We start from the raw sequence: 26,627 nt of genomic DNA, 5'->3' as shown, positions 1-26,627 counted from the left end.
TTACGGTGTGGTCATTTGACAAACATTAATAATAAAATAAACTTTAATAATTAAGTTTTAATTAATATTTGATAGGCAAAATTAACTAAAATTTTTAATTTATCACGGTTTTGATTCATTCTTACAATTGAAATCAATTCTTATTTCAAATTTTATGAAAATTCAATAATTTGTTAGGATTTTGTATATTAAACTATAAAATAAATTCTAGCAATATCAAAGAATCATTTTAATTAAATGTTGAAATATTAAAAAAAATCGAATCATTTAAAAAATTAGATAATTTGAACTTAATTGATTAATTTGTTTGCATTGCACAGGTACTGGTCACATACATTGTGGTCATTTGATCAGCATAAATAATTAAATAAACTTTAAGAATTGAGTTTTGAATTAAAATTTCACTCGTGAAAATAATAAAATTTTAAAATTAGTCATAGATGTAATTCATTTTTACAATTAATGCTAATTTTTAATTTAAATTTAAAATTGATTTTTATGAAAATCCTATAATTTGTAAGAATTTTTGCATAATAAACTGGAAAATAAACCCTACTATTATCAAATTTAATCTTAATTAAATGTTGAAAAATTAAGAAATATCAAAACATTAAAAAAATAGATATTTTGAACTTAATTAATTTATAAGCGTTGAATAGTACTGGTCACATACATCGCGGTCATTTGACATTTTAAATAATAAAAAAATGCTTAGGCTTAGGCTTAGGGTGTACTTAGGCTTAGGCTTAAGCATTATTTCAAATCTAAAAATTGATTTTGGTGAAAATTTTATAATTTCCAAGAGTCCGCAGGAAATTGCAGATCTGATCAAGTAAACGATAGTCAGGTTGCTATACCAAAATAACATGGATTACAGCATTACTTTGCTTGATGAAAACAGTAAGTACATAGCACATTGTGAGCTACAAAGGAAAAAAAAAAAAGCTTCCATAGTCTTTTTTGGTGGATTTTCATTCAATATGAAAGGAATTAGAACAGCTGCTATTTAAAAATTTTGTCAAGAAACTCATATAGCATTTATGTTATTTGATTACTTTGGTCATGGTTATTGGTTAGTCAGGTGCTGATTATACTGATTACACGATGAGTGATTGGCAAAAAAATTGTGTTAGAGTAACTCGTAACGGCAAGCAAATAATTATAGGTTCAAGCATGAGACGGCGCCTGATGTTGCTCACTGCTCTCCAACTTTCAGAAAGAATTGCAGCACTAATTGGTGTATCGTCTGCTTCTGGCTTTACTGAAGATTTAATATTCTATTAGTTATCCGAAAGCAAAAAGAAGAATTAGATTCTAAAGGAGTAATAGATTTTACTTCTGAGCATCAAATGTACAAAATAACTAAAAGCTTGGTATAGAAGATGAAGATGGCAAAAAACCTTCTTTTAAATAAAGAGACAATAGATATATAAACTGCCCTGTGCGTTTATTGACGATAATGCTATATTCCTTACCAACTTCGTTAAATTTAGTCAAGAAGTTGAGGTACATCTGATGAAGACAGTAGGTTGAACATAACATGTCTGACAATCGTTTATTGGAATTTTCAGATGATTTAGAGAGTTTTTGCTGTGTTTAGGACTACTCATCATTTTGCGCAAGGGAGATTTCATTTGGGAGAGCGACCAGAACCGAACTAGGCGCACATACCCACTTAGATGGTTTGGGGAGTGAGTTTTTGCTGGCTGATTAAAGACTCATAATAATGCAGAGGAGATTTTAAGTGAGGGCAGCGAGCAGAGCCGAGCTAGCCGCACTCAATGCCACAAGCTGATGCCCTACCAACTGAGCCACACCCACTCGGATTATTCAAGGAGCCTTTGCTGGCTGTGTAATTGCACACTAATTTAGTACTCATCATAAGGCAGGGAACGATCTTCCTGGAGAGAGTGAGCAGAGCCGAACTAGCCGCACCCAGTACCACAAGCTGATGCTCTACCGACTGAGCCACACCGACCAAAGCAATGTGTCTCTCATACATGAGTACAAAAAGAAAGCAGCAAAAAAAGTCAGTGGATTACATAAGCAATTGACTATTGACTCCTCTACTTCAGACTGTGTTGTTCCCCTGATAAAACAGTTGCAGAAGCAATTTCATTATTGAAAAAGCTTCTGGTATTCCTGTGGTTGATCAATGCAAGTTAGTCAGAGTTTTAAGTAACAGAGATATAAGGTTTATTGATGGTTAAAAAAATCAGAAAAAAGTATAAAAGTCCCCGAGGTAATGACAAAAGAGAAGTTAGTTACAATACGGGAGCGCTTCAGCAATGAAACTATTGCATGAGAATAGAATAGAAAAGCTTTTGGTCATAGATGAAAACACCTACTCTATAGATTTGATCACAGTTAAAGATATTAAGAAATACAATAGATACCCTAATTCATGTAATGATGCTTAAGGGCGGCTCAGAGTTGCCGCTGCAGTTGGTACTGGTAAAAAGGATGGTATAGAAAGATGTGAAACTATGGTCAGAGAAGAGATTGACGTAATTAATGTTGATGCAGGTGTTGATGCAATGAAGATTAGAATGGAACCTAGATCAACATGCACAACAAGTATAATCATCAATTTTTTTTTTTTATTAAATGATTTTTTTTTAATACTTTAACATCCTTTGAAATTAAATTTTGATAATAGTAGGAATTCTTACCTAGTTCAGTATGCAAATACCCGTACAAATTATGGGATTTTTATAATTGTATTATTTAAATTTGAAATATAAATTAATTTTAATTGTAAGAATGAATTAAAATCGTGAAAAATTAAAAATTTAATTAATTTCTAAAGTTTATTTTATTATTTTTGCTGGTCAAATGACCACGGTGTGTGTGACCAGTACCTTGCAACGCATAAAATTCAATCAATTAAGTACAAAATATCTATTTTTTTAATGATTTGTTATTTTTTAATATTTTAACAATTATTTAAAATTACTTTTTGATATTGCTAGAATTTATTTTGTAGATTAATATGTTTCACAAAATCCAGATTTTTTGAAATAAAAATTTATTATAATTGTGAGAATGAATTAAAACCGTCACTAATTTAAAATTTAATTAGTTTTGCTAATCAAATATTGATTAAAACTTAATTATTAAAGTTTATTCAAATATTTATGCTGGTCAAATGACCACAATGTATGCGACCAGTACCTATGCAATGCACACAAATTAATCAATTAAGTTCAAAATATCCATTTTATTTTAATTAATTGATGATTTTCGATATTTTAACATTTAATTAAAATCAAAATTGATAAAACTAGAAATTATTTCCTCGTTTAATATACAAAAACTGTTGCAAATTATAAAATTTTCACCAAAATCAATTTTTAGATTTGAAATAATGCTTAAGCCTAAGCCTAAATATACCCTAAGCCTAAGCCTAAGCACTTTTTTATTATTTAAAATGTCAAATTACCGCGATGTATGTGACCAGTACTATTCAACGCTTATGAATTATGTTCAAAATACCTATTTTTTTAATGTTTTGATATTTCTTAATTTTTTAACATTTAATTAAGATTAAATTTGATAATAGTAGGGTTTGTTTTCCAGTTTATTATGCAAAAATTCTTACAAATTATAGGATTTTCATAAAAATCAATTTTAAATTTGAATTAAAAATTAGCATTAATTGTAAAAATGAATTAGATCTATGACTAATTAAAAATTTTATTATTTTCACAAGTGAAATTTTAATCAAAACTCAATTCTTAAAGTTTATTTAATTATTTATGCTGATCAAATGACCACAATGTATGTGACCAGTATCTATGCAACGCTTATAAATTAATCAATTAATTCAAAATATCTATTTTTTTTTAAAGAATTGATATTTTTAAATATTTTAACATTTAATTAAATTAAATTTTGACAATACAGGGATTCATTTTACAGTTTAATATACAAAACCCTTATAAATCATTGAATATTCATAAAATTTGATATTTAAATTTGAAATAAAAATTAATTTTAATTGTGAGAATGAATTAAAACCGTCACTAATTTAAAATTGAATTCGTTTTGCTAATCAAATATTGATTAAAACTTAATTATAAAAGTTTATTTAAATATTTATGCTGGTCAAATGACCACAATGTATGCGACCAGTACCTATGCAATGCACACAAATTAATCAATTAAGTTCAAAATATCCATTTTATTTTAATTAATTGATGATTTTCGATATTTTAACATTTAATTAAAATCAAAATTGATAAAACTAGAAATTATTTCCTCGTTTAATATACAAAAACTGTTGCAAATTATAAAATTTTCACCAAAATTAATTTTTAGATTTGAAATAATGCTTAAGCCTAAGCCTAAGTATACCCTAAGCCTAAGCCTAAGTACACCCTAAGCCTAAGCCTAAGCATTATTTAATTATTTATGCTGATCAAATGACCACAATGTATGTGACCAGTACCCATGCAACGCTTATAAATTATTCAATTAAGCTCAAAATATCTAATTTTCTTTACGAATTGATATTTTTTAATAGTTTTAACATTTAATTAAAGTGAAATTTGGCAATGCCGGAATTTATTTCATAGTTTAATATACCAAAACTTTCAAAAATTATACAATTTTCATAAATTATGGTATTTAAATTTGGAAAAAAAATTAATTATAATTGTAAGAATGAAATAAACCCATGACAAATAAAGATTTTAATTAATTTTGCTAATAAAATATCGATTAAAAGTTAATTATTAAAGCTTATTTTATTATTAATGTTGGTCAAATGACTACACCGTAAATAACCAGTACTATGGAACGCTCATAAATTAATCAACTAAGCTCAAATTATCTATTTTTTTTTTTTAAAGAATTGATATTTATAATATTTTAACATTTAATTAAAATAAATTTTGACAATACAGGGATTCATCTTACTGTTTAATATACAAAACTCTAATTAATCATTAAATTTTCACAGAATTTGATATTTAAATTTGAAATAAAAATTAATTTGAATTGTAGGAATGAATTAAAACCGTGATAAATTAAAAATTTAATCAATTTCGCTAGTCGAATATTGATTGAAACTTAATTTTTAAAGTTTATTTAGTTATTTATGCTGATCAAATGAGCAACCGTAAATGACCAGTACCTATGCAATGCATATAAATTGATCAATTAAGCTCGAAATATCTAACTTTTTTTAATGAATATATATTTTTTAACAGTTTTAACATTTAATTAAAGTAAAATTTGATATTACTAGGAATTATAGAAAAAAGTCTAATATACAAAAAAGGTTTTGATTCATTGCAAATCATAAAACTTTCATAAAATTCTATCTTAAGCTTTCAAACAAAAATTAATTTTAGCTGCAGAAATGAATTAAATCTACGACAAATTAAAAATCTTATTAATATCACTTCTCGAATATTAAAAAAGACATAGTTATTAAAGTTTATTTTCTTATTTATGTTGTCAATTGCCCACACCGTAAATGACCAGTACCTATGAAATGCACACAAATTAATCAATTAAGTTCAAAATATCCATTTCATTTTAATTAATTGATGATTTTCGATATTTTAACATTTAATGAAAATCAAAATTGATAAAACTAGAAATTATTTCCTCGTTTAATATACAGAAACTGTTGCAAATTATAAAATTTTCACCAAAATAGATTTTTAGATTTGAAATAATGCTTAAGCCTAAGCCTAAGTATACCCTAAGCCTAAGCCTAAGCATTATTTTATTATTTAAGATGTCAAATGATAACAATGTATGTGGCCAGTTCCCGCACTATGCGTATATAATAATTATTTTTTTTTTTTTATTAAATGATATTTTTTAATAGTTTTAACATCCTTTGAAATTAAATTTTGATAATAGTAGAACTTCTTACCTAGTTTTATATGCAAATACCCGTATAAATTATGGGATTTTTGTAAATGTATTATTTAAATTTGAAATAAAAATTAATTTCAATTGTAAGAATGAATTAGAACAGTGGCAAATTAAAAATTTAATTAATTTTGCTCCTAAAATATCATTCAGAACTCAATTTCTAAACTTGATTTTATTATTTTTGCTGTTCAAATGATCACAATGTATGCGATCAGTACCTATGCAATGCACACAAATTAATCAATTAAGTTCAAAATATCCATTTTTTTTTAATTAATTGATATTTTTTAATAGTTTTAACATTTAATTAAAATCAAAATTGATAAAACTAGAAGTTATTTCCACGTTTAATATACAAAAACTCTTGCAAATTATAAAATTTTCACCAAAATCAATTTTTAGATTTGAAATAATGCTTAAACCTAAGCCTAAGTACACCCTAAGCCTAAGCCTAAGCATTTTTTTATTATTTAAAATGTCAAATGACCGCGATGTATGTGACCAGTACTATTCAACGCTTATAAATTAATTAAGCTCAAAATATCTATTTTTTTAATGTTTTGATATTTCTTAATTTTTTAACATTTAATTAAGATTAAATTTGATAATAGTAGGGTTTATTTTCCAGTTTATTATGCAAAAATTCTTACAAATTATAGGATTTTCATAAAAATCAATTTTAAATTTAAATTAAAAATTAGCATCAATTGTAAAAATGAATTAGATCTATGACTAATTAAAAATTTTATTATTTTCGCCAGTGAAATTTTAATCAAAACTCAATTCTTAAAGTTTATTTAATTATTTATGCTGATCAAATGACCACGAGGTACGTGACCAGTACCTATGCAATGCACACAAATTAATCAATTAAGTTCAAAATACCACTTTTTTTTTTTTTAAGAATTGATATTTAAAAATATTTTAACGTATAATTAAAATAAATTCTGACAATACATGTATTCATTTCGCAAAATTGTACAAATTTCCTATATTTTGATACTTAAAATAGAAATAAAAATTAATTCTAACTGTACGAATGAATTAAAGCCGTCATTAATTAAAAATTTAATTAATTTTGCTAATAAAAAATTGATTAAAGCTTAATTATTAAAGTTTATTTTATTATTTATGTTGCCAATTGACCACACCATAAATGACCAGTACCCATGCAACGCTTATAAATTAGTCAATTAAGCTCAAAATTTTCTTTACGAATTGATATTTTTTAATAGTTTTAACATTTTAATTAAATTGAAATTTGACAACACCGGCATTTATTTCATAGTTTATTATGCAAAAACTTTTACAAATTGCACAATTTTCTTAAATTATGGTATTTAAATTTGGAAAATAAATTAATTACAATTGTAAGAATGAAATAAAACCGTGACAAACAAAGAATTTAATTAATTTTGCTAATAAAATGTTGATTAAAAGTTATTTTTTAAAGTTTTTTTTAATATTTTATGCTGACCAATTGACCACACCGTGACTGACCAGTACCTATGCAACGCTTATAAACTAATCAATCAAGTTCAAATTATCTAATTTTTTTAATGATTTGATTTTTTTTTAATACTTTAACATTTAAATAAAATCAGTTTTTGATATTGCTAGAATTTATTTTATAGTTTAATATACAAAACTCTGACAAATTATTGAATTTTCATAAAATTTGATATTTAGATTTGAAATAAAAATTAATTTCAATTGTAAGAATGATTTAGAACAGTGGCAAGTTAAAAATTTAAATAATTTTGCAAATAAAACATTGTTTAAAACCTAATTTTGAATGATTATTTAATTATTTATGCCGATCAAATGACCAGTCGTAAATAACCAGTACCTATGCAATGCATATAAATTGATCAATTAAGCTCGAAATATCTAACTTTTTTTAATGAATATATATTTTTTTAACAGTTTTAACATTTAATTAAAGTGAAATTTGATATTACTAGAAATTATTTCGTAGTCTATTGTACAAAAAAGGCTTTGATTCATTGCAAATCATAAAATTTTCATAAAATTCGATCTTAAAATTTCAAACAAAAATTAATTTTAGCTGCAGAAATGAATTAAATCTACGACAAATTATTAAAAATCTTATTAATTTTGCTTCTCAAATATTAAAAAAAGCTTAGTTATTGAAATTTATTTTCATATTTATGTTGTCAATTGACCACACCGTAAATGACCAGTACCTATGCAATGCACACAAATAAATCAATTAAGTTGACAAATTATTGAATTTTCATAAAAATCAATTTTAAATTTGGATTAAAATTAGCATTAATTGTAAAAATGAATTAGATCTATGACTAATTAAAAATTTTATTATTTTCACAAGTGAAACTTTAATCAAAACTCAATTCTTAAAGTTTATTTAATTATTTATGCTGATCAAATGACCACAATGTATGCGACCAGTACCTATGCAATGCACACAAATTAATCAATTAAGTTCAAAATATCCATTTTATTTTAATTAATTGATGATTTTCGATATTTTAACATTTAATGAAAATCAAAATTGATAAAACTAGAAATTATTTCCTCGTTTAATATACAGAAACTGTTGCAAATTATAAAATTTTCACCAAAATAGATTTTTAGATTTGAAATAATGCTTAAGCCTAAGCCTAAGTATACCCTAAGCCTAAGCCTAAGCATTATTTTATTATTTAAGATGTCAAATGATAACAATGTATGTGGCCAGTTCCCGCACTATGCGTATATAATAATTATTTTTTTTTTTTTATTAAATGATATTTTTTAATAGTTTTAACATCCTTTGAAATTAAATTTTGATAATAGTAGAACTTCTTACCTAGTTTTATATGCAAATACCCGTATAAATTATGGGATTTTTGTAAATGTATTATTTAAATTTGAAATAAAAATTAATTTCAATTGTAAGAATGAATTAGAACAGTGGCAAATTAAAAATTTAATTAATTTTGCTCCTAAAATATCATTCAGAACTCAATTTCTAAACTTGATTTTATTATTTTTGCTGTTCAAATGATCACAATGTATGCGATCAGTACCTATGCAATGCACACAAATTAATCAATTAAGTTCAAAATATCCATTTTTTTTTAATTAATTGATATTTTTTAATAGTTTTAACATTTAATTAAAATCAAAATTGATAAAACTAGAAGTTATTTCCACGTTTAATATACAAAAACTCTTGCAAATTATAAAATTTTCACCAAAATCAATTTTTAGATTTGAAATAATGCTTAAACCTAAGCCTAAGTACACCCTAAGCCTAAGCCTAAGCATTTTTTTATTATTTAAAATGTCAAATGACCGCGATGTATGTGACCAGTACTATTCAACGCTTATAAATTAATTAAGCTCAAAATATCTATTTTTTTAATGTTTTGATATTTCTTAATTTTTTAACATTTAATTAAGATTAAATTTGATAATAGTAGGGTTTATTTTCCAGTTTATTATGCAAAAATTCTTACAAATTATAGGATTTTCATAAAAATCAATTTTAAATTTAAATTAAAAATTAGCATCAATTGTAAAAATGAATTAGATCTATGACTAATTAAAAATTTTATTATTTTCGCCAGTGAAATTTTAATCAAAACTCAATTCTTAAAGTTTATTTAATTATTTATGCTGATCAAATGACCACGAGGTACGTGACCAGTACCTATGCAATGCACACAAATTAATCAATTAAGTTCAAAATACCACTTTTTTTTTTTTTAAGAATTGATATTTAAAAATATTTTAACGTATAATTAAAATAAATTCTGACAATACATGTATTCATTTCGCAAAATTGTACAAATTTCCTATATTTTGATACTTAAAATAGAAATAAAAATTAATTCTAACTGTACGAATGAATTAAAGCCGTCATTAATTAAAAATTTAATTAATTTTGCTAATAAAAAATTGATTAAAGCTTAATTATTAAAGTTTATTTTATTATTTATGTTGCCAATTGACCACACCATAAATGACCAGTACCCATGCAACGCTTATAAATTAGTCAATTAAGCTCAAAATTTTCTTTACGAATTGATATTTTTTAATAGTTTTAACATTTTAATTAAATTGAAATTTGACAACACCGGCATTTATTTCATAGTTTATTATGCAAAAACTTTTACAAATTGCACAATTTTCTTAAATTATGGTATTTAAATTTGGAAAATAAATTAATTACAATTGTAAGAATGAAATAAAACCGTGACAAACAAAGAATTTAATTAATTTTGCTAATAAAATGTTGATTAAAAGTTATTTTTTAAAGTTTTTTTTAATATTTTATGCTGACCAATTGACCACACCGTGACTGACCAGTACCTATGCAACGCTTATAAACTAATCAATCAAGTTCAAATTATCTAATTTTTTTAATGATTTGATTTTTTTTAATACTTTAACATTTAAATAAAATCAGTTTTTGATATTGCTAGAATTTATTTTATAGTTTAATATACAAAACTCTGACAAATTATTGAATTTTCATAAAATTTGATATTTAGATTTGAAATAAAAATTAATTTCAATTGTAAGAATGATTTAGAACAGTGGCAAGTTAAAAATTTAAATAATTTTGCAAATAAAACATTGTTTAAAACCTAATTTTGAATGATTATTTAATTATTTATGCCGATCAAATGACCAGTCGTAAATAACCAGTACCTATGCAATGCATATAAATTGATCAATTAAGCTCGAAATATCTAACTTTTTTTAATGAATATATATTTTTTTAACAGTTTTAACATTTAATTAAAGTGAAATTTGATATTACTAGAAATTATTTCGTAGTCTATTGTACAAAAAAGGCTTTGATTCATTGCAAATCATAAAATTTTCATAAAATTCGATCTTAAAATTTCAAACAAAAATTAATTTTAGCTGCAGAAATGAATTAAATCTACGACAAATTATTAAAAATCTTATTAATTTTGCTTCTCAAATATTAAAAAAAGCTTAGTTATTGAAATTTATTTTCATATTTATGTTGTCAATTGACCACACCGTAAATGACCAGTACCTATGCAATGCACACAAATAAATCAATTAAGTTGACAAATTATTGAATTTTCATAAAAATCAATTTTAAATTTGGATTAAAATTAGCATTAATTGTAAAAATGAATTAGATCTATGACTAATTAAAAATTTTATTATTTTCACAAGTGAAACTTTAATCAAAACTCAATTCTTAAAGTTTATTTAATTATTTATGCTGATCAAATGACCACAATGTATGCGACCAGTACCTATGCAATGCACACAAATTAATCAATTAAGTTCAAAATATCCATTTTATTTTAATTAATTGATGATTTTCGATATTTTAACATTTAATGAAAATCAAAATTGATAAAACTAGAAATTATTTCCTCGTTTAATATACAGAAACTGTTGCAAATTATAAAATTTTCACCAAAATAGATTTTTAGATTTGAAATAATGCTTAAGCCTAAGCCTAAGTATACCCTAAGCCTAAGCCTAAGCATTATTTTATTATTTAAGATGTCAAATGATAACAATGTATGTGGCCAGTTCCCGCACTATGCGTATATAATAATTATTTTTTTTTTTTTATTAAATGATATTTTTTAATAGTTTTAACATCCTTTGAAATTAAATTTTGATAATAGTAGAACTTCTTACCTAGTTTTATATGCAAATACCCGTATAAATTATGGGATTTTTGTAAATGTATTATTTAAATTTGAAATAAAAATTAATTTCAATTGTAAGAATGAATTAGAACAGTGGCAAATTAAAAATTTAATTAATTTTGCTCCTAAAATATCATTCAGAACTCAATTTCTAAACTTGATTTTATTATTTTTGCTGTTCAAATGATCACAATGTATGCGATCAGTACCTATGCAATGCACACAAATTAATCAATTAAGTTCAAAATATCCATTTTTTTTTAATTAATTGATATTTTTTAATAGTTTTAACATTTAATTAAAATCAAAATTGATAAAACTAGAAGTTATTTCCACGTTTAATATACAAAAACTCTTGCAAATTATAAAATTTTCACCAAAATCAATTTTTAGATTTGAAATAATGCTTAAGCCTAAGCCTAAGCCTAAGCATTTTTTTATTATTTAAAATGTCAAATGACCACGATGTATGTGATCAATACTATTCAACGCTTATAATTAATTAAGTTCAAAATGATCTATTTTTTAATGATTTGATATTTCTTAATTTTTTAACATTTAATTAAGATTAAATTTGATAATAGTATGGTTTATTTCCCAGTTTATTATGCAAAAATTCTTACAAATTATAGCATTTTCACAAAAAGCAATTTTAAATTTGAATGAAAAATTAGCATTAATTGTAAAAATGAATTAGATCTATGACTAATTAAAAATTTTATTATTTTCGCGAGTGAAATTTTAATCAAAACTCAATTCTTAAAGTTTATTTAATTATTTATGCTGATCAAATGACCACGATGTATGTGACCAGTACCTATGCAATGCACACAAATTAATCAATTAAGTTCAAAATATCCATTTTTTTTTTAATTAATTGATATTTTTCAAAATTTTAACATTTATTTAAAACTGGCTTTTGATATTTACTACAATTTATTTTGTAGATTAATATGCAAAATTCTAGTAAATTAATGAATTTTCATAAAATTTAAATTTTAAATTTGAAATAAAAATGAATTATAATTGTGAGAATGAATTAAAACCGTCAAAAATCGAAAATTAAAATAGTTTTGCTAAATAAATACTGATTAAAACTTAATTATTAAAGTTTATTTTAATATTTCTGCTGGTCAAATGACCACTATGTATGCGACCAGTACCTGTGCAATGAACACAAATTTAATCAATTGACTTCAAAATAACTAATTTAATGAAATATATATTTTAGCAGTTTTACATTTAATTAATGTAAAATTTGATATTACTAGGAATTATAGAAAAAAAGTCTAATATACAAAAAAGGTTTTGATTCATTGCAAATCATTAAACTTTCATAAAATTCTATCTTAAGATTTCAAACAAAAATTAATTTTAGCTGCAGAAATGAATTAAATCTACGACAAATTAAAAATCTTATTAATTTGTTTCTCAAATATTAAAAAAAGCTTAGTTATTGAAGTATATTTTCTTATTTATGTTGTCAATTGACCACACCGTAACTGACCGTTATCCATGCAACGCATAAAATTAATCAATTGAGTTCAAAATAACTAATTTTTTTTAATGAATTGATAATTTTTAATAGTTTTAACATTTAATTAAAATCAAAATTGATAAAACTAGAAAATATTTTCCCGTTCAATATATAAAAACTCTTGCAAATTATAAAATTTTCACCAGAATCAATTTTTAGATTTGAAATAATGCTTAAGCCTAAGCCTAAGTATACCTTAAGCCAAAGCCTAAGCATTATTTTATTATTTAAGATGTCAAATGACCACAATGTATGTGACAGTTCCCGCACTATGCGTATATAATCATCAATTTTTTTTTTTATTAAATGATTTTTTTTTAATACTTTAACATCCTTTGAAATTAAATTTTGATAATAGTAGGAATTCTTACCTAGTTCAGTATGCAAATACCCGTACAAATTATGGATTTTTATAATTGTATTATTTAAATTTGAAATATAAATTAATTTTAATTGTAAGAATGAATTAAAATCGTGAAAAATTAAAAATTTAATTAATTTCTAAAGTTTATTTTATTATTTTTGCTGGTCAAATGACCACGGTGTGTGTGACCAGTACCTTGCAACGCATAAAATTCAATCAATTAAGTACAAAATATCTATTTTTTTAATGATTTGTTATTTTTTAATATTTTAACAATTATTTAAAATTACTTTTTGATATTGCTAGAATTTATTTTGTAGATTAATATGTTTCACAAAATCCAGATTTTTTGAAATAAAAATTTATTATAATTGTGAGAATGAATTAAAACCGTCACTAATTTAAAATTTAATTAGTTTTGCTAATCAAATATTGATTAAAACTTAATTATTAAAGTTTATTCAAATATTTATGCTGGTCAAATGACCACAATGTATGCGACCAGTACCTATGCAATGCACACAAATTAATCAATTAAGTTCAAAATATCCATTTTATTTTAATTAATTGATGATTTTCGATATTTTAACATTTAATTAAAATCAAAATTGATAAAACTAGAAATTATTTCCTCGTTTAATATACAAAAACTGTTGCAAATTATAAAATTTTCACCAAAATCAATTTTTAGATTTGAAATAATGCTTAAGCCTAAGCCTAAATATACCCTAAGCCTAAGCCTAAGCACTTTTTTATTATTTAAAATGTCAAATTACCGCGATGTATGTGACCAGTACTATTCAACGCTTATGAATTATGTTCAAAATACCTATTTTTTTAATGTTTTGATATTTCTTAATTTTTTAACATTTAATTAAGATTAAATTTGATAATAGTAGGGTTTGTTTTCCAGTTTATTATGCAAAAATTCTTACAAATTATAGGATTTTTATAAAATCAATTTTAAATTTGAAATAAAAATTAGCATTAATTGTAAAAATGAGTTAGATCTATGACTAATTAAAAATTTTATTATTTTCACAACTGAAATTTTAATCAGAATTTAAAAATTAAAGCTTATTTAATTGTTGTCAAATGACACAGTATCTATGCAACGCTTGTAAATTAATCAATTAAGCTCAAATTATCTATTTTTTTTAAAGAATTGATATTTTTAAATATTTTAGCACTTAATTAAAATAAATTTTTGACATTACTGGAATTTATTTTATAATTCATTATACGAAACCTTAAAAAAATATTGAATTTTGTTAAATTTTGATATTTAAATTTGGAATAAAAATTGATTTTAATTGTAAGAATGAATTAAAACCGTCACGAATTGAAAATTTAATTAATTTTGCTAACCAAATATTGATTAAAACTTAACTTTTAAAGTTTGCTTAATTATTTATGCTGATCAATTCACCAACTGTAAATGACCAGTACCCTTGCAATGCATATAAATTAATCATTTAAGCTCAAAATATCTAACTTTTTTAATGAATATATATATATATATTTTTTTTTAACAGTTTTAACATTTAATTAAAATTTGTTATTACTAGAAATTTTTCGTAGTCTAACATACAAAAATGTTTTGATTCATTGCAAATCATAAAATTTTCATAAAATTTGATCTTGAGATTTCAAATGAAAATTAATTTTAGCTGCAGAAATGAATTTAATCTACGACAAATTAAAAATCTTATTAATTTCACTTCTCGAATATTAAAAAAAAAACTAAGTTATTAAAGTTTATTTTCTTATTTATGTGTCAATTGACCACACCGTAAGTGACTGGTACGTATGCAACGCATAAAATTTATGAATTTATTAGAATTTTGCATATTAATCTATAAAATAAATTCTAGCAATATCAAAAAGTAATTTGAATTAAATGACAAAATATTGAAAAATTTCAATTCCTTAAAACAAATAGATATTTTGAACTTAATTGATTAATTTACATGCATTGCATGGATACTGGTCACATACATTGTGGTCGTTTGACCAGCAAAAATAATAAAATCAAGTTTAGAAATTGAGTTTTGATTAAAATTTCAGTTGCGAAAATAATAAAATTTTTAATTAGTCATCGATCTAATTCATTTTTGCATTTAATGCTAATTTTTAATTCAAATTTAAAATTGATTTTTGCGAAAATTCTATAATTTGTAAGAATTTTTGCGTAATAAACTGGGAAAAAACCCTGCTATTATCAAATTTAATCTTAATTAAATGTTAAAATATTAAATAATATCAAATCATTATAATGTTAAAATATTAAATAATATCAAATCATCAAAAACTAATTTTAATTAAATTTAAAGTATTAAAAAATCTCAAATCATTAAAGAAATAGATATTTTGTACTTAATTGATTGAATTTTATGCGTTGCAAGGTACTGGTCACACACAGCGTGGTCATTTGACAAGCAAAAATAATAAAATAAACTTTAGAAATTAAGTTTTAATCAATATTTTATTAGCAAAATTAATTAAATTTTTAATTTTTCACGATTTTAATTCATTCTTACGATTGAAATTAATTTATATTTCAAATTTAAATAATACATTTATAAAAATCCCATAATTTGTACGGGTGTTTTGCATACTAAACTAGGTAAGAAGTCCTACTATTATCAAAATTTAATTTCAAAGGATGTTAAAAGTATTAAAAAATATCATTTAATAAAAAAAAAATTGATTATTACATACGCATAGTGCGGGAACTGGTCACATACATTGTTGTCATTTGACATCTTAAATAATAAAATAATGCTTAGGCTTAGGCTTAGGGTATACTTAGGCTTAGGCTTAAGCATTATTTCAAATCTAAAAATCAATTTTGGTGAAAATTTTATAATTTGCAACAGTTTTTGTATATTAAACGGGAAAATAATTTCTAGTTTTCTCAATTTTCATTTTAATTAAATGTTGAAACTATTAAAAATATCAATTCATTAAAAAAAGTTAGATATTTTGAACTTAGTTGATTAATTTATAAGCGTTGCATAGATACTGGTCACACACATTGTGGTCATTTGACATCTTAAATAATAAAATAATGCTTAGGCTTTGGCTTAAGGTATACTTAGGCTTAGGCTTAAGCATTATTTCAAATCTAAAAATTGATTCTGGTGAAAATTTTATAATTTGCAAGAGTTTTTATATATTGAACGGGAAAATATTTTCTAGTTTTATCAATTTTGATTTTAATTAAATGTTAAAACTATTAAAAATTATCAATTCATTAAAAAAAATTAGTTATTTTGAACTCAATTGATTAATTTTATGCGTTGCATGGATAACGGTCAGTTACGGTGTGGTCAATTGACAACATAAATAAGAAAATATACTTCAATAACTAAGCTTTTTTTAATATTTGAGAAACAAAATTAATAAGATTTTTAATTTGTCGTAGATTTAATTCATTTCTGCAGCTAAAATTAATTTTTGTTTGAAATCTTAAGATAGAATTTTATGAAAGTTTAATGATTTGCAATGAATCAAAACCTTTTTTGTATATTAGACTTTTTTTCTATAATTCCTAGTAATATCAAATTTTACATTAATTAAATGTAAAACTGCTAAAATATATATTTCATTAAATTAGTTATTTTGAAGTCAATTGATTAAATTTGTGTTCATTGCACAGGTACTGGTCGCATACATAGTGGTCATTTGACCAGCAGAAATATTAAAATAAACTTTAATAATTAAGTTTTAATCAGTATTAATTAGCAAAACTATTTTAATTTTCGATTTTTGACGGTTTTAATTCATTCTCACAAATATAATTCATTTTTATTTCAAATTTAAAATTTAAATTTTATGAAAATTCATTAATTTACTAGAATTTTGCATATTAATCTACAAAATAAATTGTGGTAAATATCAAAAGCTAGTTTTAAATAAATGTTAAAATTTTGAAAAATATCAATTAATTAAAAAAAAAAAATGGATATTTTGAACTTAATTGATTAATTTGTGTGCATTGCATAGGTACTGGTCACGTACCTCGTGGTCATTTGATCAGCATGAATAATTAAATAAACTTTAAGAATTGAGTTCTGAATGATATTTTAGAAGCAAAATTAATTAAACTTTTAATTTGCCACTGTTCTAATTCACTCTTACAGTTGAAATTAATTTTTATTTCAAATATAAGCGTCAAATTTTATGAAAATTCATTGATTTATTAGAATTTTGCATATTAATCTACAAAATAAATAGTAGTAAATATCAAAAACTAGTTTTAAATAAATGTTAAAATATTGAAAAATATCAATTCATTGAAAAAAAAATGGTTATGTTGAACTTATTTGATTAATTTGTATGTATTGCACAGGTGCTGGTCATCTACGGTTGCTCATTTGATCAGCATAAATAACTAAATAAACTTTAATAATTAAGTTTCAATCAATATTCGACTAGCGGGATTGATTAAATTTTTAATTTATCAGGGTTTTAATTCATTCTTACAATTGAAGTTAATTTTTATTTCAAATTTAAGTGTCAAATTTTATGAAAATTCATTAATTTATTAGAATTTTGCATATTAATCTACAAAATAAATAGTAGTAAATATCAAAAACTAGTTTTAAATAAATGTTAAAATTTTGAAAAATATCAATTAATTAAAAAAAAAATGGATATTTTGAACTTAATTGATTAATTTGTGTGCATTGCATAGGTACTGGTCACATACATCGTGGGATATTTTGAACTTAATTGATTAATTTGTGTGCATTGCATAGGTAGTGGTTGCATACATTGTGGTCATTTGGCCAGTGTAATTATTAAAATATGTTTTAATAATTTTAAATATCAATGGACTAAATTTATCTGCCTTCTCTAAAGGAGAGGGATGATTCACTTTATTGAAAATGAAGTGCAGATTCTCAACACTGTTGATCCTTGCATTAACTTTGACCTTTACAATGAGTTTCTCTTTTATGTATGGTTGAATAAACTCAGTAAATTTCCTGCATGTTCCAATCATTCTTTCCGTTGAGTTTCACACATGATTGTACCTTGTTAATGAGCTGCTTATAGACATCTTTGATAAATTTGATGACCACCGAACCAAAAGTAAAACTAAACCATAACAGAAATCAGATATAGGTGCTGATAAGAAGTATGCATGGTGTGACGTAAAACCTATTTGCTGCAAGCATAATGAGCCAAGTTCAATCTGCTTTGAGTAGTAATCTTCTGTGTATTAGTAACCTTGTCTTTCTTCTGTTTTTCAATTATTCTATCTATATTGTCGCTGAAAAATTTGCCTAACTTAGGAAATATTTCTTTTGCTGCGATTTTATAGAAACTACTGCACGAATGAGTTTGACTAAGTCAGCAAAAAAAAAAAAAAAAAAAAAAGTTCTTTTAGTTTTTCTAAGCTACTGGGTTCAGATTGAGATAGCCTCCGTAAATTTTGGCACTCAGTTTTAACTTTGGACAAAGGATTTTACGGTCAATGGAAATAGCACTGTTGCTTTTATGCATCCTCTCTATTAACTTTAGCTGTCAACTATCACCTTTCTTTTTGTTACTAGGAGTACGTGTTTATGCTAATGATTCTTTTATTATATTGTGGGAGATAGTCTCATGTCTAATTTCTTCTAGAAGACCCATTTGTTCAACTTTATCTTCTACGTTTAGTTGACTCTGATCTAGTACTTATAGCGTATTCTCAGTATTCTTCAATCTATGTAATACTTTTTATAGAAACTTGTAAAATTTCGTATTTGTTCATTTTTTTTTTAGAAAATATCTGTTTAATATCGTAACAGATTAATAATAACGTTAAAAGTATATTTACTTAAAGCACAATAAAAAATTGTGCCTTTACCGGATTTTTCTACTGAAAATCTAGCATTTTATTAGAAAATTAAATTGTAAGACTGTAGAAAAGGTATTCAGTGTTTATTTTTCTTGACTGTAATGCAATATAGAGAGATTATTAAGTACTAAAATTAAAGTTACGCACTATTTTAAAATTTATGAAGGTTTCGTAATGCACTGCTTAGACCTGGTTGTTTTGATCCACACATTACTATTTGTTTGCCCGATATAAAGAAGATATTTAATACATATATAAAGAAGATATCAATAGCACCAGTGAAGACAGTTGCGAGAGGGACACCTGGTTTTGGGGGGGGGGGGAGAAGGGGAGGGGGTAGTGACCTAGTAAATTTAGTGAATGAAAGAGCAGAAATAAGAAGACTGTTACTATGGGTAGCTTTGAATATGCACGTAATGATGGGCTGGAAAGACGGTCTCTAGTGACGACTCTGAGAGGATCCGAATACCAAAAGCTATTGTGCAACAGTCGAACTCAGAGTCTTCAAATGGCAAACTTCTGCGTTTGCACACACCCAATTAAAATTAAGCTGATTTGAGTTTATGGCTTTATTACGTCCTCTACTTAGCATGTTTTGATTTATATCACATACTGTAACCTGAACACTCGGCTCTCTTCTTACTATTCTTATTGCTATGTCTCCCAATTTTGACGACTTGGTGTCTTTGCCAGGAGTTGGGAGAAAGAGTGCTAATGTATTTTTAAATTCGGGACTTGGCATTCCAACATTGGCAGTTGATACTCATGTTTTTAGAGTGAGCAATAAAATTGGCCTTGTGAAAGAAAAAGACGTGTTCAAAACAGAGAAATCTCTTTTAAATGTAGTTCCAAAAAAATACCTACTCTATGCTCATCACTGGCTAGTTTTACATGGTAGATATGTTTGCAAACACAAAAACCCTCGTGTAAAACATGCATCCTGTTGATAATTCAAGCCAGCCAATAGCATACTCCCCATTTTGTTTAACTATGGACGCAAGATAATTGCTGTTTTTATCCTCTAATAGCGAATCTTCAACAACTGTTCCTGGAGTTACAATTTGCACTACATCACGTTTTACTATAGATTTATAGCCCCTGCTTTTTGCTTCATCAGCAGTTTCTAACTGATCGCAGATTGCTACTTTGAATCCTAAATCTATTAACTTATGAAGGTAAGATTCACTACTATGCGCTGGAACTCCACACATTGGTACCTCTTGCCCATACAAATTACCTCTCTTAGTTAGTACTATATTCAGCAACTTCGCAGCTTTAATAGCATCATCAAAAAACAACTCATAAAAATCTCCCAGCCTATAAAATAACAGATGATCCTGATATTGAGCTTTTAGGTTCAAATATTGCTCCATCAAAGGAGTATTTTTTTCTCTTACGAAGTTCATAACATTTTTAAATACGTTGCGTTAGCAATAGCTTCAACTTTATTATATGGATAACATAGAATTTACATAGGAATACTTTATACTATGCAAAGGCAATACAACTATTTTTTTAGAAAATTGTGCATATGCAATAGATCTGTGGTAGCCTCTTCTATAAGCCATAACTTATAACTAAAATTATATAGAATTTTGGCTTTTTGAAAAGCCCAAACTGCCATTTGCGGAAGGTATACATGTAATCTTTTTGCTAAATTGAATCACAGCGTAGAAATAGCAACCAGAGAAAAAAAACAGAAACCCTTGCCTATTTCTATCTTTGGGCAAAATTCCCTATTTTATTGTGAAATGGTGTACCTTTGAATTGTATAGCAAACTGAAAATACTTTTTTAATATTTTTATCAACAAATTAAGTAATTTACATATTATTCGCTAGTAGACAAAATTGTTCAACAGTTAAGTTTTTTGGACGCTCCCCTATTAACTCTGGCGATTTTAAATCACCGAAGTTACATGCTATATATATATATCGTAGTCATAGCCAATCTTCATCTCACTTCCCTCTCCAGCGACAACAGAGACCTGATTAGCAAAGATTGTTTTACTAAATGAGCCGATAAAACCAGAAACAGTAGAAGGAATTCAATACTTGCAATGAAAGACACCCAGTTGTTGAAGTTAACGATAAGTTCATTGCAAATAGCATCAATTTGTCTGGTATACATCTAATTACTGGCCCTAATATGGCTGAAAAAAGCACTTTCTTGAGGCAAAACGCTCTCATTGCAATTTTAGCTCATATGGATTCATTTGTGCCAGCAGATAGTGCACATATTGGAGTGAATGATAAGATATTCAGCAGGGTTGGCGCAACGGATAATATAACGGCTGGTTATTCCACCTTCATGGTGGAGATGATTGAAACAGCAACCATAGTCAACCAAGCAACAGACCGTTCCTTGGTAATACTTGATGAAATTGGTAGAGGAACAGGAGTGTATGATGGCTTATCTATTGCTCAGGCGGTAATTGAACATATTCACAATGTAAATAAGTGCCGCGCTATCTCTGCAACTCATTATACTAAAGTAAGCAAATACTTGAAAAGTGTCAAGTGTTTCTGTGTGAGAATAAAAGAATGGAAAGAGGAGGTGATCTTTCTACATGAAGTAGTTGAGGGCGTTGCAGATGAGTCATATGGAACACTCGATGCTAGTACACATAGGGAAGCATTATTGCTGCTTAAGGAAAGCTCCAATGATTTGATATATAAACACAAAGTTATGAAACAAGCATTCTCTTCTTCAGCGGACAATCGTAGTTTTAGTCAGAGCAAATTGAACATTGAAAATTATTTACTAAAAAAAAAAAAAAAAAAAAAAAAAAAAAAAATAAAATTGATGTGGAAAACGAATGAATTACTTTGCGAAGTGTAAAGTAAGTTTAATTGAAAAGATAAATAAAATAATCTCTAATATGGTAATAACTATAGCCAGTGCAGTAGCAGAGGTTGAACGAATGTCTATTTTGTTGAGCCAAGTAAAGCATGAAACTCTACTAACAATGCAAGTTCTAAACGAGCATAAGCCCCATTCTAATGCACCTTTACACCACTCATGGATAAAACCTACAGTAAGTATTGCAAGAAATATCATCATAGACCAAAATCCACAATAGCTTATTTTAGATAAAGAAATAGCGCAAGGAAAAAGAAAAGCAATTTCTAAGTCAAATATCATAAATAATATTGAAACTAAATAAAACTTAATGTCAAAATTTTTTCTTGCTCTTGATAAAGGGTTAAAACCGCACTCATATGTAGAAAGTTTTTCACTATCTGGTTTGCTTATTGCAAGAAACATAGGCAATACACCCAAAGCAAGAGATAGTATAATTGACACGCAGATAAAAATTGCTATAGCTAAATATTCACTCATTTAATAAAACTCGTAGAAAGCAACACTACAAATTTACATGCTTTCCTAATCTTTTATCACCTAAAATATCCATATGAAAGTGCGGCACAACTTGTTCCCCGTTTCACCGCAGTTAGTAACTAATCTATATCCTGTTTTTTTCTAGGTTATATTTATAAGTTATCTCTCTTACAGTTTTAAAGAAGCCTACTATTTCCTCCGCAGAAGCTTTAAAAATAAAATCATCATATGAAATATATTGACTTTTCATTACAACTAAAATGTGAAATGGTGCATCAGGATACTTATCGTAAAATGCCAAGACATCCTCATCCTCATAAACCTTCTTGCAACTCACCCCTTAATATTTGAGCAAAGATGTTATTGCTATCATAGTATTTATTGCACATGCTTTAGAGGCACGACCACCTTTTTCTCTTCCTGGGTTCAGAACAGGTGTAGATGAAGGGCTCTCCACTTTACTGTTAGAGACATCTCCTTCAAAGCGTAGCCTTCTGCCCTTTATGTCCCCTACCAGATGTTTTACCTTTACCACAACCAATACCTCTAACTATTAATTTAGGCTTTTTTTTCTTCAATAATTCAGTAAATATAGAGTTTAACTTTATAACATTATTCATACTTTACCTGTTTCCGACTACCTCGCCAATCTTTTTACTTCTTTTGCTCGCTACTTGACGAGGAGATAACATATTATCAAAGACCTGTACATATAATACTGCACATATAACGTTATGAGGATTATTCGATCTAGTAGATTTAGCTACTACATCTTTTATGCCCAACACCTCAAAAACCGACCCAATCGATCCCCCAGCAATAATGCCTGTTCCAGCTCTAGCTGCTCTTAAAACTATTTCACCAGAGCAAAATTTAGCCTTAATATCATGGTGCAAAGTTCTACCTTCACGTAAATACACTCTAATCACCGATTTTTTTGCAGCATTTACAGCTTTTATCCTCCTATAGGAGAAATTAATGCAAAGCATTACTTATAAATTCTTTTACAGTTTCATAATTATTAGTTTCGCAGCGGTTGTAACATAATTCACTATTTTCTTTTGGTATTTTTATGTTAACTGTAAAATTCTTTTCTTGAGAAAGGCAGCTAACAAGCAGTTGTTGTCAGTAAATCTTCAGCTACAAATATTTAAGAAATCCACCAAGTAAGAAAAAGACAAAAGAAGCCCTAGTTAATATCTATTTAAAAACACTAGCGTTTTTTTTATGTTTTAAATACTTAATAATCGCGACTTAGTTGTTTTTTATTGCAACTAACCTTTAGTCATAAATGTTTTAGAAATTTACTAGGCAAAAAAAGGCAAAAGATATATTGTGGTAGATAGTATTTATTCTCTAATCCTGCAAATTAGCATATTATACTCCTAAACGCTTTATAAGCGAGTTTCAACTTATATAGGTAAAAAATTAGAAATATTGTGAAGACATAAGGTAATATAGTGCAAAAAATTAAACATAAGATGCTAACTATATAACACTTTATTATTTTAATCTGCACAGATTGAAGGTAACTTAATACCTCCAGTATCAGGATAAGGGGGCTAGCGGGGTTTGTTTTTTAATTGCATATTTTTTCTTAAGTAGTTAAATGGCCATTTTACAATGAGTTTTGTCAGTAACCACACTAAGTTTCTTGGTTGCTATGCAATAAAGTTCAGCAGCTATATATAACTTGAATTTATTTATGGTGTGCATTATGAGGTTGTCTTTCTTAGATTCAAAAATTACTGTCTACTTTACTCCATGAGAAGATTATGCTCAGCAAGTAATTAATACAATAGATCAATCTGAGAAATCCATTTTGGTTCAATAATACAAATTTACTCTTGAGAAAGTGGCTAATTCTCTAGTTGAAGCAAAAAAACGTAGCGTTGATATTAAAATTATTCTAGATAAATCATAGCACATTCAAAACATAGTGTTATGCACAAGTTATTTGAAGAAGGAATACCAATTTGGATTGATTACAATCCAGAAATCGCTCATAATAGAATATTAATTATGATGACCACAAGGTTATTACAGGGTCGTCCAATCTCAGTGATACAGCTGAAGAAAGGAATGCTGAAAAATTACTAACTATTGCGAGTGGGCGGTGCTGGTGGGAAAGCTGTGAACAACATGATCCAGTCTAATTTGCAAGGAGTGAATTTTGTTGTAGCAAATACCGATGCTGAAGCACTAGAAAAATCATTATGTGATAAGAAAATTCAGTTAGGTATTAATTTAACTAAGGGTCTTGATGCTGGTGCTTTGCCTGATGTTGGCAAGGGTGCAGCAGAAGAGTCAATGATGAGATAGATTATGGAGCATATAAAAGATAGCCATATGCTTTTCATCACGGCAGGGAGAGTGGTGGCACTGGAACAGGCGCAGCGCCAGTAATCGAAAAAGCAACAAGAGAGGCAAGAGCTGGAGTTAAGGATAAAGCGTCAAAAGAAAAAAAGATATTGACTGTTGGAGTTGTAACCAAACCATATTCCCTTTAAGTTCACTTAAAATTCTTTCTAGCGCCAAAAGATCGACAATACCCCCCTGATTGACGGGTATTATATGTGGATTGCACGCAGAATTAAGAATTGAGGGATGTTCTACAGCTGAAATCACATGTTGAAAGCCTGCTATCCCTTTCATAACAAGACTATTTGCTTCAGTTGCACCAGACGTAAAAACTATTTCCTTATTACTTGGAACGCCAATAGCACTACGAATGTTATCCCTTGCATCCTGAAGAATTCTTCTTGCTTCTTGTCCCTTTCTATGTAACGATGAAGGATTCAAAACCTGTTTTGATAGGACTTCAAGTATACTCTATTTTACACTGTCACTAACTGGAAAAGTTGCATTATAGTCAGCGTATATATAATCACTATTTTCTAAAGAAAATAAATTCAAATGTTCATTTGCCACTTAATTAGCCTACTATTAACTATATATTAGCTTGAACACGGTAAAAAGCTTGTTGCAAAAACAGTAAAATTAATACATAATTAATATATGCACAATTTATATATCTGTTAACAGGTTTTCATTAGGAGCTGCCGTGGTAGAAGTTTTTTTAAATAATGCAACAAAAAAAAAAAAAAATAGAAGGTGAGTACCACCAGAGCAAAGAGACCAACGCACTAGTTGTGTTAATTTTACATCATCACCCTCAATATGGTGACAGTATGGATAGTAAAATGATACATAGTATATACACATCTTTTGTAGATAACAATTTTTCTGCATTGAAAATTAACTTCCGTGGTGTTGGAAAATCCACTGGAACTTTCGATAAGGGTATAGGGGAGTTAACTGACGCCGCAATAGCCATTGATTGGCTTCAAGAACACAACCCTAGTAATGTTCCAATTTGGATCGTTGGTTTTTCCTTTGGAGCATGGGTAGCTATGCAACTGATAATGCGCAGACCTGAGATAGTAGGCTTTATTGCTTTTTTCCTTCCAGCAACAAAGTATGATTTCTCTTTTCTCTCCCCCTGTCCGGTTCCTGGGCTTATCATACAAAGCAGTAATGACACAATTTCAGAAGAAAGTGATGTAACAGAATTAGCAAACTCGTTTACCTCAAAATTGACATCCAAATCAGCTGGCAACTTCTTCACTATATCGTGTAAAGTATGTGCTGAAACTTTTACTTCTCCTTCTGTTGACACATCTGCAGCAAGTGAAGAAAATATTGAAATATCAAGATCAGTAGCCATTAATTTTATGCTGCCATGTTGTGCTTTAATATTTATACACGCCAAGATATCTATTGCATTACGCCTTTCGACCACTCCACTTACTCTGGACAGCGTACTTAAAAGACTTGTACGGTCTATGCTAAAACGCATTTGCTTACATACAGAACTTTGTTTTTTGATTTCTACATCTATACCCCCAACCTGTGACATTATCTATTCTTAAAAAATATTTCAAATGATATCCACATTCTACGTAAA

At 26.5% G+C, this 26,627-nt stretch overlaps 5 protein-coding genes and 16 pseudogenes across 21 annotated transcripts; 9 read left to right on the top strand and 12 right to left on the bottom strand.

Annotated features, from left to right (window-relative positions):
- Positions 1 to 2,061: 2,061 nt before the first annotated feature.
- Bm18343 lies at positions 2,062 to 2,130 on the top strand (annotated as a pseudogene). Its single transcript has one exon. A coding segment is annotated over exon 1 (69 nt).
- A 16,357-nt stretch (positions 2,131 to 18,487) lies between these two features.
- Positions 18,488 to 19,219, bottom strand: Bm18342 (annotated as a pseudogene). Its single transcript has one exon. A coding segment is annotated over exon 1 (732 nt).
- A 617-nt stretch (positions 19,220 to 19,836) lies between these two features.
- On the bottom strand, positions 19,837 to 19,983 carry Bm18341 (annotated as a pseudogene). Its single transcript has one exon. A coding segment is annotated over exon 1 (147 nt).
- A 1-nt stretch (position 19,984) lies between these two features.
- On the top strand, positions 19,985 to 20,251 carry Bm18340 (annotated as a pseudogene). Its single transcript has one exon. A coding segment is annotated over exon 1 (267 nt).
- Positions 20,207 to 20,725, bottom strand: Bm9374 (Uncharacterized protein; the record flags this gene model as incomplete). Its single annotated transcript, XM_043082840.1, has 1 exon — positions 20,207 to 20,725. The coding sequence occupies one exon, from the start codon at positions 20,723 to 20,725 to the stop codon at positions 20,207 to 20,209; it is 519 nt and encodes a 172-aa protein (XP_042938774.1).
- Positions 20,243 to 20,680, bottom strand: Bm18339 (annotated as a pseudogene). Its single transcript has one exon. A coding segment is annotated over exon 1 (438 nt).
- A 523-nt stretch (positions 20,726 to 21,248) lies between the features above and the next one.
- On the bottom strand, positions 21,249 to 21,365 carry Bm18338 (annotated as a pseudogene). Its single transcript has one exon. A coding segment is annotated over exon 1 (117 nt).
- On the top strand, positions 21,359 to 21,925 carry Bm18337 (annotated as a pseudogene). Its single transcript has one exon. A coding segment is annotated over exon 1 (567 nt).
- Positions 21,467 to 22,159, top strand: Bm5498 (DNA mismatch repair protein mutS, putative; the record flags this gene model as incomplete). Its single annotated transcript, XM_043082839.1, has 1 exon — positions 21,467 to 22,159. One exon carries the CDS (start codon positions 21,467 to 21,469, stop codon positions 22,157 to 22,159), a length of 693 nt encoding a protein of 230 aa, XP_042938773.1.
- Bm18336 lies at positions 21,932 to 22,084 on the top strand (annotated as a pseudogene). Its single transcript has one exon. A coding segment is annotated over exon 1 (153 nt).
- On the bottom strand, positions 22,142 to 22,660 carry Bm5157 (NADH dehydrogenase I, A subunit, putative; the record flags this gene model as incomplete). The annotated part of the gene is made up of 1 exon (XM_043082838.1): positions 22,142 to 22,660. One exon carries the CDS (start codon positions 22,658 to 22,660, stop codon positions 22,142 to 22,144), a length of 519 nt encoding a protein of 172 aa, XP_042938772.1.
- Positions 22,313 to 22,660, bottom strand: Bm18335 (annotated as a pseudogene). The gene has a single exon. A coding segment is annotated over exon 1 (348 nt).
- A 329-nt stretch (positions 22,661 to 22,989) lies between these two features.
- Positions 22,990 to 23,049, bottom strand: Bm18334 (annotated as a pseudogene). Its single transcript has one exon. A coding segment is annotated over exon 1 (60 nt).
- A 237-nt stretch (positions 23,050 to 23,286) lies between these two features.
- On the bottom strand, positions 23,287 to 23,622 carry Bm18333 (annotated as a pseudogene). The gene has a single exon. A coding segment is annotated over exon 1 (336 nt).
- Bm13058 (Uncharacterized protein) lies at positions 23,438 to 23,629 on the top strand (the record flags this gene model as incomplete). The annotated part of the gene is made up of 1 exon (XM_043082837.1): positions 23,438 to 23,629. One exon carries the CDS (start codon positions 23,438 to 23,440, stop codon positions 23,627 to 23,629), a length of 192 nt encoding a protein of 63 aa, XP_042938771.1.
- Positions 23,630 to 24,586: 957 nt separating this feature from the next.
- Bm18332 lies at positions 24,587 to 24,757 on the top strand (annotated as a pseudogene). Its single transcript has one exon. A coding segment is annotated over exon 1 (171 nt).
- A 302-nt stretch (positions 24,758 to 25,059) lies between these two features.
- Bm18331 lies at positions 25,060 to 25,167 on the top strand (annotated as a pseudogene). The gene has a single exon. A coding segment is annotated over exon 1 (108 nt).
- Positions 25,100 to 26,579, bottom strand: Bm17129 (Uncharacterized protein; the record flags this gene model as incomplete). The annotated part of the gene is made up of 2 exons (XM_043082836.1): positions 25,100 to 25,408; positions 26,250 to 26,579. 2 exons carry the CDS (start codon positions 26,577 to 26,579, stop codon positions 25,100 to 25,102), a joined length of 639 nt encoding a protein of 212 aa, XP_042938770.1.
- Positions 25,133 to 25,591, bottom strand: Bm18330 (annotated as a pseudogene). Its single transcript has one exon. A coding segment is annotated over exon 1 (459 nt).
- On the top strand, positions 25,747 to 26,265 carry Bm18329 (annotated as a pseudogene). Its single transcript has one exon. A coding segment is annotated over exon 1 (519 nt).
- On the bottom strand, positions 26,241 to 26,573 carry Bm18328 (annotated as a pseudogene). Its single transcript has one exon. A coding segment is annotated over exon 1 (333 nt).
- Positions 26,580 to 26,627: the final 48 nt, after the last annotated feature.

This window comes from Brugia malayi (genome assembly GCF_000002995.4).
Source record: "Brugia malayi strain FR3 genome assembly, contig: Bm_014, whole genome shotgun sequence".
Lineage (NCBI taxonomy): Eukaryota > Metazoa > Nematoda > Chromadorea > Rhabditida > Onchocercidae > Brugia > Brugia malayi.
Note: the sequence above shows the minus strand (reverse complement) of the source record. Positions and strands in the feature narration are given on the sequence as shown.